Below are 16,396 nucleotides of genomic sequence, written 5' to 3' on the forward strand. Positions count from 1 at the left end.
TCTGAATCGTCTGATTATATTATGGACTGTAGATGATGGAATCCCTAAATTCCTTGCAATTGCACATTGAGAAACATTGTTCTTAAACTTTTGGTCCTCGCCCCATCTTTGCTGGTGAATGGCTGAGCCTTTTGGGGATGTTCCTTTTATACCCAATCATGACACTCGCCTGTTTCCAATTAACCTGTTCACCTGTGGAATGTTCCAAACAGGTGTTCATTGAGCATTCATCAACTTTCCCAGTCTTTTGTTGCCCCTGTCCCAGCTTTTTTGAAATGTGTTGCAGGCATGCATTTCAAAATGAGCAAATATTTGCACAAAACAATAAAGTTTATCAGTTTGAACATTGAACATCTTGTCTTTGTGGTGTATTCAATTGAATATAGGTTGAAGAGGATTTGCAAATCGTATTCTGTTTTTATTTACAATTCACATAACGTTCCAACTTCATTGCAGTTGGGGTTGTATTTGAGTGATTTGAAGTAGATGTAGCATAGCAAGCTGAATAAATTTGACAAAATATCACATTGTAATTTTTTCCTACAGATACTGCAATTTAATTTGCAACACAGTTTTGAAAGTAAAGATTCAGTTCCGTGTTCACTGTGTAAATGTAAAACATGAAGGAGCATGACCACTTAACAGAACATTGAAATATTACTCAATATTAATAACTTCTGATTGGTGAGCATGCCTAGGATGTGAGGAGCACGACAACTGACTAGTGAACACTACTATCTGTAATGCAGTGATTGATATTTCAAAAAGGTAGCATGTGCTAATGGCCCCTCACTGCCTGAAGTAATGAGCCATTTCCTCCTTATGACGGTGTCTTTGCAGACATCATTAAGCCTATGCAAACTGGAACAAAATAAAAAAATAGTTTTGTAGTTTTGTAAGAGCCAGACTTTGAAGCAATTTAAGTTTAAGTAAAATATGCAAATTTCATGTTTTATCAGAATCAGAATCGCCTTTATTGTCATTGTAATTTACATTGCAATGAGATTTGAGTGCAATTCCAAAAGGTGCTTTTCTGAGGTGTGAGTAATTACTAACCAAATAAGAGAGAATCAAATTTTAACAAAATAAATTATTTAAATATATGTACATCTAAAAACAAAATGTGAACAAAACCTAAAATGTAAAACGAGAAATTATGTACAACTGTGGAATGATATTGCACGGGAAAATATTGCACATGGGTACAGATATTGCACAAGAAACTTGAAAAGTGCAGATTAATGTCGTTTGTTATTGTTCAGAGCAGTGATCGCTCTGGGGAGTAAGCTGTCCCTGAGTCTGTTTGTCCTAGTTTTGATTGACCTATACCATCGGCCCGAGTGTAGTCGGTCAAACAGGTGGTTGGTGGGGTGGAATGTGTCCTTGATGATGCTGGCAGCTCTGCTGAGGTAGCGAGAGCTGGCAATGTCTTCCAGGCTGGGCAGAGAACAACCAGTGATCCCCTGGGCCATGTTGATCACCCTTTGCAGCTCTCTCCTGTCTGCTGCTGAGCACCCCCCGTACCACGCTGTGATGCAGTACATCAGGACGCTCTCGATGGTGGCTCTGTAGAACAACACTAGCAGCTTCTCCTCCAGATTGTTTCTCCTGAGCACCCTCAGGAAGTGGAGTTGCTGCTGGGCTTTCTCACCACCACTGTGGTGTTGGCAGTCCAGGAGAAGCTGCCAGAGAGCTGCACTCCCAGAAACCTGATGGAGCTGACCCTTTCCACACAGTCCTCATGGATGTAGAGCAGGGCTGGGTCAGCCCTGCCCTTCCTGAAGTCCAAGATTATTTCTTTTGTTTTTGTGGTGTTCAGCAGCAGGTTGTTAGCTGAACACCACGCTGTCAGTTGGTTGACCTCGTCTCTGTAATCAGACTCATCCCCCCCCGAGATGAGCCCAACCACGGTGGTATCATCCACAAATGTTATGATGGTGTTTGAGAGATGGATCGGAGAGCAGTTGTGAGTGTAAAGGGTAAACAGGAGGGGGCTCAGTACACAGCCTTGAGAGGAACCAGTGCTGAGTGTGATGGTGGAGGAAAGGTGGGGGCCAAGTTTCACAGACTGTGGGCGGTTTGTGAGGAAGTCCTTGATCCACTGGCAGATGGGGGTTGAGATGCACAGATGTGTCATTTTCTGGACCAGGATCTCTGGGATGATGTGGTTGAAGGCTGAGCTGAAGTCCAGGAAGAGCATCCTCACATAGCTCCACAGGTGCTCCAGGTGGCTCAGCGTGGTGTGGTGCGCTGTGGTGATCGCGTCCTCTGTGGAACGTTTTGCCCTATAGGCAAACTGGTGAGGGTCCAGAGTGGGAGGCAGACAGGCCCTGATGTGCTGAGAGACCAGTCTTTCAAAACATTTCATGACCACAGGCGTAAGTGCAACAGGCCTGTAGTCACTTATGCTCTCCACTGCTGACTTCTTTGAGACTGGGATGATGTGGAAGATGTTATGTTTCATGTTTTTTTAATGTTATGCATAGGTCATGAATAATGTTTTAAAGGATTAAGTGTTTGAAAATAAAAACACATTACTGTACGGTGGACAGAACATTTGATTCAGTCAGTTTTTTTTGTCAGAATTAAGTTTGTTTGCTTTTGTGCAAATGATAGCTGTCATGGTTGGGGACCAGGTTGCATGTTGGACCCAAGTGCAGGAGCAGTAAGGCAGACACAGGAGGAACAACCAAAAGTTTATTGAATCAAATAAGGGAGAACTGCACACTAGACAGGACAGACAGGGCAACTGGACTGGGACCAGGGACTGACTGGACAGGGACCAGGTGAAGTGAGCCTGTGGAGCTACTGGGGCTGGAAGACTGCATGGGAGATGAGAGGATTGCTGAGAATGTGCAGGTGCACACCTAGACATGGAAATTAATACTAACTTAAATAGTTCCTTCAGAGTAGGATTCTGGATCAAAGTTCAAAAGATGAAAATGTAGTTCAAATCCAAAGTTCAGTTCAAAGTTCAGGATTGAGTATCAGTGTATCCAGGATCTCTGTTCTGCGTGATGCTCCCCAGAGGCATGCCCATGTGACTGGCAGACAGTCAGGTGAAGGCTCAGGTGCATGCGGGACTAAACTGTCAATTCTGTGTGCTGCACTCCGAGATAACCAGTTACATTTATCTCAGGAATTTAAGCTGTTGCGTGGTGATCAGTAAGTGGATATGCTCACAGAAGACACCAAAATGACTAAACAGTTCAGTCAGTAGAAAAACCACATTTCCGTGCTCACTGTTCCAGAACCGGCACTGACGGGGTTAACAGTGATTGCAGAATAACCGCTGATCACTTTGCACGCGGAATGGATCGAATGCTGATAATTAGCAGCTGATTAATGTGAGACGCAGCGGGTGAAAAAAACACAGGAGGAAGCCGGCAGATAGATCAAAGTTTAAGCACTATGGCAGATGGACATGACCTTGGAATAAGCATGAATGATTCACTTGAATTACAGAAGTCTGGTTTAGAGCTGGAAGTCACACAGCAAAAGAATAGTTATTGATAACTTAACCATTACAATCCCAAAGCTCAAAGAAATACACTGATGGTTAACTCTGGACTGGAAAAACACGCAAAGATAGTAAGACTAAATTAAGCCTGAGCGTTTGCCTGGGAAATCACCAATAATTAAGACCAGGGTCTGGAAGCTCCCCCCTAGTGCTCACTAAAGCCTGGAATACCCCAGGAGGAAAAAACACGAGGAGTCATATACTGCGCTTGGAAGTGGCAGTGGAAAAAACACACAGTGAATTACAAACTGCGCCTGGCCATGGGTGCCCATAGCGGAGGGGTTAAGACAAGAATACAGAGCGTGGAGACTCCAGATTGGAAAAAACACAACAGGAAAAAAATTATGAGCTCGGAGGCTCACAGCTAGGAAAAAAGGCAGAGCTTCATTAGTGACGGCAGAACGTCTAAACAAAGCCAAAACAAAAGTTAAGAGGACGGTTACCAGCTGAGAGCGATGGCATGGCAAGCTGGGTACCCGTGGCACCCGGTTCCAATCAGGAGGAACGCTGAGGTTCTTCACGTGGTGTTAGGAGAGATTCTGGCCCCAAACCAGTAGAATCTCCAAGGTTAAATCGAGAACGATGTTGAGCTGCCATGAGAGTCAGCTGTGAAGCTCCCACTCAGCAGAATGTAAATCAGCTGTGAGACTCCGCTCTGTCACTCCACGTGCTGACTTGACAGATGGGGCGGGGCCCATAAGTTACATGACAGGTGGAAGCAGAGCCCTGACATAAACCACAGCTGACACACCTGTGGCAACTTCACCCAGCATCTCCACCTCAACTTCACCTGGAAACACAGATAGACAAACCAGCAGACCAGGGGCAAACCACAACAGATAGCATCTGATAAAACATGATTCGGCACTCAAAAAAAAATCAACATGGGTGTTGTTGATTTTTATGTTACATGAACGTAAGTCTAACATGTAGCTTCTATGATATAGGTTTGGTGGGTGAACACATTCAAGTCATGTAGTTTTAACATAACATGCAACAACTTAAAATTTAACTTGCGCAGTGAACATAATAAAATTACGGAAAGTATTTCCACCCAAGTAAAATGCATTAATGTAGCCAGAAACAATTTCGCTGAGTGACCTACAGTAGTGTTCAGAATAATAGTAGTGCTGTGTGACGAAAAAGATTAATCCAGGTTTTGAGTATATTTCTTATTGTTACATGGGAAACAAGGTACCAGTAGATTCTCACAAATCCAACAAGACCAAGCATTCATGATATGCACACTCTTAAGGCTATGAAATTGGGCTAATAGTTAAAAAAAAAAGTAGAAAAGGGGGTGTTCACAATAACAGCATCTGCTGTTGACGCTACAAACTCAAAACTATTATGTTCAAACTGCTTTTTTAGCAATCCTGTGAATCACTAAACTAGTATTTAGCTGTATAACCACAGTTTTTCATGATTTCTTCACATCTGCGAGGCATTAATTTTGTTGGTTTGGAACCAAGATTTTGCTCGTTTACTGTGTGCTTGGGGTCATTGTTGAAACACCCATTTCAAGGGCATGTCCTCTTCAGCATAAGGCAACATGACCTCTTCAAGTATTTTGACATATCCAAACTGATCCATGATACCTGGTATGCGACATATAGGCCCAACACCATAGTAGGAGAAACATGCCCATATCATGATGCTTGCACCACCATGCTTCACTGTCTTCACTGTGAACTGTGGCTTTGAATTCAGAGTTTGAGGGTCGTCTCACAAACTGTCTGTGGCCCTTGGGATGTGGCCCTAAAGTTTTTAAAAGAAGACTTGTGCAGCATGTCTCTGTCACGGACTGATGTCGGACAGAGAGAAGATGACGAGAAAGATTGTTTGAAAAAGTCTGATAAGGACAAGAATCCGTGGAATTGTCACTGGCTTCATCAACACACCTGAAAGACAAAAGAAACGGGAAAAGTGAACTGTGCCCTCAGGAAACACGGTAAGAATTTTTCTCTCTCTGGAAAATAAACATTGTGCTGTTCAAACAGGATTTTTAGAAAAGATTATGTGACTTTTTCGTTAATCTAGACTTTCTTTCATTGGGAAAAAAGACCTGCTTTGAATGGATTTAGGCTGCATGAATTTACACAAGAATGTAAATGAGTTTTTATTAATGTAGACTTTTTTCATGGGAAAAAGACACAGTGGCTTTAAGTGGATTTACACAAATTTACACAAGAATATGTGGCTTTTTTACTATAAGGTATGTTAATCACGGTATGCCAATCAATAAATACATTTCTGTATAAAATAAAAAATAAATAAATTCAGGTTCAGATTCTTAGAGGTGTTTGGGCTCAGACTGAGATGAATAATTTAAACAAATTTAACATTTTATTGTTGTGCATTATTGAATGAATAATAGTAATCGAGTGGCTTCAGTATTATGGTATGATATTATGATATATCTCTTTACCTAGTCTGAAAGCAGTTATGACGTTATTCATAACATTTTAGTTTAGAGTTATGATTTTTAATTGCCTAGTCTTTGAGCCCAATCACAAACAAACTAAATAAAGTTTTCATGAAGATTTAGCTATATTTATAAACTGTTGTGTTATATTCTGTACATGCTCCTACAGGATGCACAACATACATTTAAAAGCCACATGTTGTGCCATACTGCATGAGATCACAAGAGAAATTTAACAGCTGTTTCAGGTCCAAATTTAGTCCAAAGAATGCACCAGAATGCACCACAGGGCACTTGTATTCTCAAAATTTTCGGGGGGGCTTTCCAAACGCCTATAGCATTCGGGGTAACTTTTGCTGTCTTGAATATTATAGATGAATCACATTGCTGTCTTTTTTTTCTCCTTAGCATCCATGTTGGCCTGAACCATGGTAATTAGGCAACAGTAACACAAATTCATCATGCTGACCCAACAAATTTACACTCAGCAAAATTAACATTTCATTTGGGTGGAAATACTTTACATAATTTTTTATGTTCACTGAGCAAGTTTTTTTTTTTTTTTTTTTTTTTTTTTTTTGAGTGTGCACATCGGAGGCCGTGTTGCTATGCACTGATCATCCCATTTGTGAAATCTTACTAATTCATATTAAACATAAACTTTTGTAATTAGCTTGATCACAATGTGCTGCTAGTAGCGGCAAACTTGTACTAAATAGGGACAGCGGCTCACAAATGTGATCCATATGATTTTATGATATGAATATTTTGGGGGAAAATGCAGTACTTCATTTAAGGATGCGTGTGAGAGCTTTTCTATGCGTTATGAATCACTGGATTAACCAGATGAAGCAGATTCCCTAAACTTGGTGGCACTATCCGTGTTGCACACTGCAGCGCACCTTGATTTTGCATTATCACCCAGCATCTGTTACATATATACAATAAAACCCTTGTGGTTTGCTAATCGTATTCATGTAAAATGCGTTTTTGGTTAAAATTCTACAAGTTCTTCAGTGACTTATGGAAGTGACATTCTCCAGTGTTATATACAGTAGAAATTATTCAAATCCAAATCAGTTCCACAGTGTGATGTATATACATTATTAAAAACAATTGTGGTATTGTTATTGGATAACAATCTGAGTATTCTTAGCAAAAGTCAGCTTAGTGCATCCTTTTTTTCATGCCTCTGCTGCCCATTTACACTGTTAAACATTTTGTCATAGTCATCTGTATTAATTAATCAGGGGTGCCAATTTCCCGCATGGTGTACAAACATGATGCCACAAACCTTTGTGAGATCAGTGTAAACCCGGTGTAAAATTCTGGTGGGGGTGGGGGGGCAAGTGTCCTAATTGGACCTTTTTCTTGGGTTTGTACTTCTCACAGTGAATCAAAGTGCCACTTGATCAAGCGATGAAGCAACACATGCGCATTTGCTGAACATGAGGAACCTTGAGGAGGTGAGCTGTAATCAAATAAATAAATCCACCTAAATCAATATGTAGGTGTGTGAGATCTCCTAGGAAACGCACAAAATGTGTTTGTTTCTTTATCTTCTGCGTAAAAAAAAATCAATCTCCGTGTGTGTGTGTGTGTGTGTTAGTTTTCAAGGCGAAAATATTGCGAAGCGAATACAGTCATGATTTGGCTTTTGTGTCTCTTCCTCTGTGTCCTGTCTGCACTCTGCTCTGCAAGAGGACATTACTGGGTCTGTTTGGGGTTCTCACTTTAAAATCAGGTCAGTTAGGATGAGGGAAGCCAAAAATGTGAAAATGATTACACAACTCTTGTGGTTACTAATCTTATCAAACAAACATAGAGCTGTGATATCAATTTGTGATAAATATAAAGGAGATTATAGAATTAGGTGGCCCCTTCTGCACCTTCCCTCATGCCACCTTTGGGTCATTCCAGCTTCTTCCATCATGACCTATTGGTATCCCTAATTTGTGTGTGTGTGTGTGTGTGTGAGACAAAAATTTAGGAGTTGGCTGTACCAAAACAATGAATATGATACAGGTGGAAGTGCAACTACTTTTCCCCACAATAATATACAGTGGAATGCCTCAGAACAAAAGTTTGATTTGATGAGTGTACAAATGAGTCAGATATGTATTTGTTAAATACTTCCTCACAATCATGATGTACTGATCATATGGGCTTGTATGCCTCTTTCTGTTGCAGGAGGAGGCGAGCCGGCGCCTGGGTAGATGTGAGCCCAAGGTAATGGCCAGGCTGGTGGAGACAGGCACACAGACAGATCCAGTAGTTGTGCTGTCCTTGGCCCAGGCTGCCGTGCTAGGTCTTATCTCCCAGAATGAAGTGTTTGGAGCTACCATTGCACCCAACGGCTTCTACACTGGTGAACCCAAAGAGTCCCCTGCTCCCCCAGTAGACGGAGTTGACTACGAGTACGCAGACCAGCTTATTGGAGCAAACGGAGATTATCTTGGAGATAATTTGGGAGAAGACGGTCAGATGCAACCCAGCTGCAGTCAGAGGAGGTGGCAACAGGGGCCTCCTCAACACCCTGAAGGGAAAATGATTGTTCATGATCGGCACAGCCTTCAAGGCGGTGAAGGGTCCTCATCCCTTGTGAAAGGGGAAGGGGTGAACTCTGTGATGTCCTCATGTGTTCACATGCTTAACAATATGGCTCCCAGAGGGGGTTTAGTTCAAGTCGATCCAGCCACTCTCAGAGGTACTAATAAGAACTGTGCAGAGTGTGATCGGGCAGCGTCAAATCAACAGCAGCCCAGCACACATGGCCACCCTCCTCCCTCTCAAGTGGGCCTCAGTGGAGGGGAGCAGGGCCACCGAGGACTGCAGGGCCAGCGTGGCATGGGTGGACACAGTCGAGGTGGTCGTGAGGAGGAAGAATCAGTGGACCACCAGGGGAACAACATGATGAAGACCACACAGCAAGAGGAAGCAATCAGCAGCTACTTCCAGACCAGTGAAGTGGGCAGCTATGATTCTGGGGAAATGGGCATGGGGGGTGAGTACGAAGATGGCAGCCAAGGCATGATGTGGACTGATGGGAGTGGTGGGGCACAGCACCAACAGCAGCCTCAGCATCAGCAGCCTCCTCGTCGGCATGGTGGGCGTAGAGTTGACAGGCTAGATATCAACATACAGATCGACGAATCTTACTGTGTGGATGTGGGAGATGGCCTGAAGCGCTGGAAGTGTCGCATGTGTGACAAATCGTACACGTCCAAGTACAACTTGGTCACACACATTCTCGGACACAATGGCATTAAGCCGCATGCCTGTCCACACTGTGGCAAACTCTTCAAACAGCCTAGTCATCTTCAAACACACCTGTTAACCCACCAAGGTACCAGGCCCCATAAGTGCACTGTCTGCAAGAAGGGCTTCACCCAAACCAGCCATCTGAAGCGGCACATGCTTCAGCACACCGACGTCAAACCCTATAGCTGCCGTTTCTGCCGCCGCGGCTTTGCCTATCCCAGTGAGCTTCGAGCGCATGAGGTTAAGCACGAGCGTGGACGCTGCCATGTCTGCTCACAGTGCGGCATGGAGTTCCCCACCTATGCCCACCTCAAACGCCACCAGACCAGCCACCAAGGCCCTCATACCTTCCAGTGTACAGAGTGCAGCAAGTCATTTGCATACCGTAGCCAACTCCAGAACCATCTGCTGAAGCACCAGAGTCCACGACCCTACACCTGCTCACAGTGTGGCCTGGAGTTTGTGCAGCTCCACCATCTACGTCAGCACTCCCTCACTCATAAGGTATGCACACTGACACTAAATATGTCCAATCCCATCCAGACTTATGTCTACTGTAGTTACAGGCAAAATGCAAATATTGCACGCATAGTTGATGAGATTTTTCAGGGGTTTCTTCCGTCTTGTAAACATGAATTATACCATAAAGCGGTGGTATCCAAAATGTTCTAGAAAGTGCTAAGAGGGTGCATATTTTCTTTGTAGCCACTGACTCCAGCAGATGATTTCACTGATTACCATTACTTTGAGCAGCTGGAATGAGTTCATCAGTGAAATCACCTGCTTGAGTCAGTGGCTGCAAAGAAAACCTGCACCCTCTTGGCACTTTCTGGAATACTTTGGACACCACTGCTATAAAGTAAATGAAGACAAACGAGTGAGACACAATCAAATTCCATTTATGTATAGGAAGTTGTTACTGTTCTGTTGTGATGAAGTTTTTCCATTAGTACCTACTTGAGACATGCATTAAATTATTACCTTGAAATAATATATATATATTTTTTATTTTAAACAGAAAGTAAAGTAAAAATTATGTATTTTCAGTGCTACAAATTTGCAAGTACCTGATGGTATGAATTGATGATAGAAACACTTTGATTTGCCAGTGAAACTTCAGATACAGGATGGTAATCTGAATTATCCACGGAGCCATCAAACATCCGTTGTGTTGTGTCTGGTGATTTATGTAGAATTCGTAACAGTCTCATAATGAGGACATAACCTGGGTTAAATTTAGTATTAAAGATAACATGTATATTCTTGTATTGCTCCTTGTACGAGGTCTGTGAGAAAAGTATCCGACCTTATTTTTAAAAAAAAACGTATGGATTTGAATCACGTGTGATTACATCAGCCAAGGTTGAACCCTCATGCGAGAGTTTTCAGTGTCATTTTCATCGTCGGATTTTCATTGTCTGAGAAGTTGCTGAGAGACTGGCGCTGTGCTTGATCAAAATTTTTTCAAAAACTGTGAGGCACATCCGAGTGGACATCATTCGAGAAATTCAGCTGGTTTTCTGTGAAAATTTTAACGGCTGATGAGAGATTTTGGATTGTTTCTATCGCTGTAAGGACTCCCCACGGAGCGGGACGTCGTGCAGCGCTCCGAGGCGATGTCGTCATCCTGTTTCAAGCTGAAAACCTCTAAATGTAAGCCTCTGTTGACCCAGGACGTCGTGAGAGAACAGAGAAGTTTCGGAAGAGCTCGGAATCAGCAGTTTATCCGGACATTCCACTGTTAAAGGAGATTTTTTTTAATGAAAGACGTGCGGACGGATTGGCGCGTTGGCTTGCAGCCGGCGCGGCGCGCCCGCCACAAGAAAAACACCTCCGTTGGAAGCCTTAAGGACAAGCTGGACATGTTCCAACTTGTCCTTAAGGCTTCCAACGGAGGTGTTCTTCCTGTGCCGCCGCACTGCGCCGGCTGCGTCCCGACGCACGTACCCGTCCGCACGTCTTTCATTAAAAAAATCTCCTTTAACAGTGGAATATCCGGATAAAATGCTGAAACTGACTTCTTCTGAAACTTCTCTGTTCTCTCACGACGTCCTGGATCAATAGAGCATGAAATGTGGAGGTTTTCAGCTTGAAACAGGCTGACAACAGCGCCTGAGAGCGCTGTGCGACGTCTTGCACCGTGGGAAGTCCTTAAAGCGACAGTATCACCTCAAAATCTCTCATCAGCCGTTAAAATTTTCACCGAAAACCAGCTTAATTTTTCGAACCGTGTCCACTTCGATGTGCCTCACAGGTTTAGAAAAAATTTTGATCAAACAAAGCGCCAGTCTCTCAGCAACTTCTCAGACAAAGGAATTCCGACGAGGGGCTGGACGACTCCTCCCACAAGGAGTGCTCACAGGCGAATGACGTCACCGACAGGCGTGGAAAAACTCACACATGCGCACGAGGGTTCAAGCATGTCTGACGTAAAAACATATGAATGAAATCCATATAGTTTTTGAAAAAAATAAAAAGGACCTATACTTTATTGACAGCCCTCGTATATACCTGTTTTCTTCCAAATTTGTATGGTCTGTTTCTGCTATGTAAAGTCGGTAATGCCAGAAAATGCAAAGATTGTTATTATAGTCACAACTCTGAATTCTGATGAGGATACTTCATGAAATTTGGAACCAATATCCCTAAATTACAATATTTTACACTGGTCATAAGTTGCTCAACATAGGATAAAAATGAAAAATTGTGCTCTTTGCAAAATTCGTGACCATGTGATTGTGACTGGCCTGTTACAAAAATATGTCATTTTTGAATGATAAAAAGATGCAGTTTTTGAATAACTGTTATAGGAACTGCTATCTGAGCAGCTGCCTCACCTCATTTCATCCCTTCTCTGCAGCCAGGAATAAAAAAGCAGCCAAACTCCCGTGATGATGCTAAGCGCCACACGGTCTAAACAGAACTTTTCATGCTGTTTTTTCCATGGCCCCAGAATGCTACAGGTGTCCATGTCATTTTTAGCTACGTTGCATTTTTTGTTGTTGTTGAGAGAGAGGCGGTGTTGAATCAAACCTTGCCTGCCTCATGTTGCAGGAAAGTGTGTGTGTTTAAAAAAATAAATGCTTATAATGCAACATCAAAGCTATATCTGTATTATGACATTGTCCTATTTACATATCTCCTTCTAAAATATATTGGTATGACCCATAATACCGATATACCGTCCAGCCTAGTGGATCATCAAAGTTGTATATTTTTTTAAAATGACACTTTGCCTACAACAGTGTAGATATTTAGTATGAAGCAGAAGTTATTGATTATTTTTTCCAGCACCAATGGATTGAGCAAATGGTGAAAGAGCATTTTATTGGAGAAAAATAATGTGCCATACATGATATACTCAAGGGAAGAGCAGGTGGAGGATCTCACTTTTATTATATCGACATACTTGATAGAGTCAAAATCTGTCAAGCAGATGTCAGATTCTGACATCTTCTTTTTGAAAGTGCTGACTGCTAACTTTGATGCTGAACAGTAGGATACTAGCAGAGGTTTTTAACATCGCACTGCTCTCATCTGAGCCTTGGTAAAATATATTAATAATAAGCCAATTAATGTGCTGTCAAATCAGTCCACAGAAGATAGTCTTAGGGAAAGTCACAATCAAAGCATTGCAGATGATTGTGTTTTTCATTGTTTTTATTATCTTATTATCTTTTTTATTTAGATGGCACACAGGAAATGAGAAACAGAAGACGCATGTCTCTTTACTGGTATTTTTGTTCTCAAGGATTTGTTTCTGTAAATCCACAATATTGACATTTTGTGTTCTCATTTGACCAGATTAACAAGTACATGCATTTGTTCAGTGTTGCTGCACTATTCTACAACATGTATGCAATTGTTCACAAACACGGTGAGATGAAAACGTAAGAATGCTCAGACATAGTTTTACTTATTACCATTCTATATTAATTAAATATTTGTTAGTTTTTTTCCTGAAGCATGCACTTGACATTTTTCTGATGCTGTGGTCTCAAAGTGTTTTTGTTTTTGGAAACAGAAATTGAGAGACATCAGACACTCCAAACACATGGGGGGATAGATAATTTTATGTACTCTAAATTAAATCACGCATGGCATATATGTAAAAAAAAAACCAAACAAAAAAAAAACTGCAATTTTAAATGATTTAGCTTAGCAGGGTTAATTAGTAGACATTCTCGTCAAAATAGCAGAGGTGTACAGTGGACAGGTGTGTTCTCAGTAGATTATCATCTCTTGTGCGTTTTTTGATCTACAGTAAAACTCGCCTAAACCATCAGCATATGAACCAGATATTTGCATTCACTGGACAAAAGCAAAAGTCCCAATGCTTTTGTATGGTTTTCCATCTAATAAACACCATATATACCGGATTTTGTATAATGGATTATCGCTCACATCAGACAAAACATCCTGTCCGATTGCAATGCATCTTCATTAAAAAAAAAAAAAAAACCTCGCATATACCGGACAGAGCAGTCTGGATGTGCCAAGTAACAGAGATACGAAATGACGTTCAGCACTGACACTCACTGATTTGAGGAAAGTGGGAACCGTATTTCCTTGATTAAAAGCCCAGGCATTTATTTTTTCAAACCATGATCAGACCCGGTGCCTGAGTGAGGCAGGGCGCTATTCAAGGCCAGCGATTATTAACAAAATGCTGATTGCTGCCTGCACTGTAATATGGTTTATGTTTCACACATGAAGTGGGTGACTTTCAGAATTGCCCGGGCTTCTGGATGAGCTGCGTGTCATCACTCTCTCAGAGCTGCGTGTCGTCAGAGCGAGCGGCAAAAAGTTTGTACCTGAGTTTTCTGAGGTGGTGGTTGTGCCACGCCGGTGTTTGCCAACCCGGACAGTGGGAATACCACCTCAACCGGCAACTTAGCCCCGCGACTGGACAGTAGCAACGTCCGAGGCCCGCCCAACGTGGTGAATTCACCGAGGCCGCGCGCTGCGTCATTAAAGCCGCGCGTCACGAGTGCCACTTCCCCGAGGCCTCGTGCAACCACCGCGGATCCATCAGCGCGGAAACACCGAGGCTGCGCGGCACCAGCGCAGTGCAGATCCATCCCGGTGACAAACAACGCAGGCTGTTAACATCGGCGATCGTCAAGCTGCTCATAAGCCGACCATGGGGCCTAAGAAGGTTCTGACAGCGGAGGAAGGTGACGATATTAAAAAATCTCTGGACTTTCTATCAGAGGAGATTTCTGTTGTGAAGCAGCAACAGAAATCAATCATGGATCGTTAATCGTTAATGTGGGTAAAAATCTTGCCAGTAAAATTGACTCATCAACTAATAACTTCTGGGTAAATAATTCAATGTTTAACAAATCTGTTTCAGTGTTCATTGGTGGTACTCATGAAAGGGAAATACTTGATCTGGTTCATGGTTCAAAAAGTAAGAAATCGACTGATTTTAATAATTTGGATATGGCTTTATTAAAAAAAGTTATTGATTGTATAGTAAAACCGTTCAATTATATTTGCAATATGTCACTAAGTACTGGTAAATTTCCTTCTCAAATGAAAATAGCCAAAGTAATTCCTCTATTTAAAACTGGTGACAAACACACATTTTCTAATTATAGACCTATATCACTCTTGCCACAATTTTCCAAAATTTTGGAAAAAATATTTGCTAAAAGATTAAATGATTATTTACTGAAGCATAACATCATTTGTGAAGAACAATATGGATTCAGAAGGTCTCGAACTACATCACATGTTTTGATGGACTTTGTGGAAAGTATAGCAACTGCAATTGACAATAAACAATACACAATAGGTGTTTTTTTTTTTTTGATTTACAGAAAGCCTTTGACGCAATTAACCATGGAATACTATTAATTAAACTGCAGAAATATGGAATCAGAGGTCTGGCATATGAATGGATAGCTAGTTATTTACAAGGCAGATTTCAGTATGTTCAATTCAATAATACAAATTCTGAACTCAGGGATGTCACATGTGGGGTGTCGCAGGGCTCAGTGCTGGGTCCTTTGTTGTTTATAATCTATATAAATGATATAAGTTGGGTGTCGAGTTCACTGAGATGTGTCCTTTTTGCGGATAATACAACTGTGTTCTGTAGCGGTGAAAATCTTGAACAGCTTCTGGACATAGTGGAGAAAGAACTGGAAAAATTTAAGGTTTGGTTTGACGCTAATAAGTTGTCACTCAACCTTGGGAAAACTAAATGTATTATATTTGGAAATAAACAGGCACCAAAATGTAAAAATTTAACTATAAGCAATAAGGAAATTGAGTTAGTAACAGAGAATAAATTTTTAGGTGTTATAATTGATAATAAACTTAGCTGGAAACCACATATAAATTATGTGAAATCAGAATTGTCAAAAACTATAGCCATTTTGTATAAAGCCAAAGACCTACTGCCGCAAGAAGGGTTACTTACTTTATATCATTCTCTGATGGTACCATATATGACATACAAATACCAATCCAATATTCCTTTTGCAAAAACGAGCCATACGAATCATCTGCAATAAACAATATCGTGAACCAACTCATTCTCTATTTGTGTCTTTAAATTTATTAAAATTCATAGATTTGGTCGATTACATTACAATTCAAACTTTATTTCGAGCGAAAAACCAAGCCTTACCGAGCCATGTCCAGAGTCTGTTCCGATTGAGGGAATCCAGATATAGTTTAAGAGGTTGTGCAATTTTTATGAAACCACCAGTAAGAACAAATGTAAAGGGTTTTTGTGTGTCTGTGGTTGGGGTGAGGAAATGGAACAAATGTTCAACAGAGGTTAGAATGAGTAGAATGAGTACCTTAGTAAGATTTAAGAAACTACTCAAAAAGAACATTATGTCTAAGTATCATAAAGAAGCAAATATAATTTAATTTATATGGAATGTTCAATTTATAAGTGGGACTTATTGTATATTTGAATGTGTGGGTATGTATATGCGTATGTAGATATATAGATATGGGTAGGTGTATATGTATATAAGTGACTGTGTATATGTATATATATATTTATGTTTGTAAAGTATATACGTATGTATATAGGTATATATGGCACAGCCCAAGCAGAGGGTCACCCCCAAGAGCCTGGTCTGCTTGAGGTTTCTTCCTTATAGGGAGTTTTTCCTCACCACAGTTGCCTAGTGCTTGCTCTGGGGGTTGGTAAGGTTAGTCCTTAC

The 16,396-nt window shown here is 41.4% G+C and overlaps 1 protein-coding gene across 3 annotated transcripts in view; it reads left to right on the forward strand.

Moving 5' to 3' along the window:
* znf710b (zinc finger protein 710b) overlaps positions 1 to 16,396 on the forward strand; it is an 84,003-nt gene that overhangs the window by 43,280 nt on the left and 24,327 nt on the right. For all 3 annotated transcript variants that reach the window (XM_034187017.1, XM_034187005.1, XM_034187012.1), the window contains one exon: positions 8,136 to 9,710. In XM_034187017.1, coding sequence (XP_034042908.1) covers positions 8,178 to 9,710 — 1,533 coding nt within the window. In that variant the 5' untranslated portion in view covers positions 8,136 to 8,177. The remainder of the gene's footprint in view (positions 1 to 8,135; positions 9,711 to 16,396) is intronic.

The sequence above is a fragment of the Thalassophryne amazonica genome, chromosome 2 (genome assembly GCF_902500255.1).
Source record: "Thalassophryne amazonica chromosome 2, fThaAma1.1, whole genome shotgun sequence".
NCBI classification, from domain to species: domain Eukaryota; kingdom Metazoa; phylum Chordata; class Actinopteri; order Batrachoidiformes; family Batrachoididae; genus Thalassophryne; species Thalassophryne amazonica.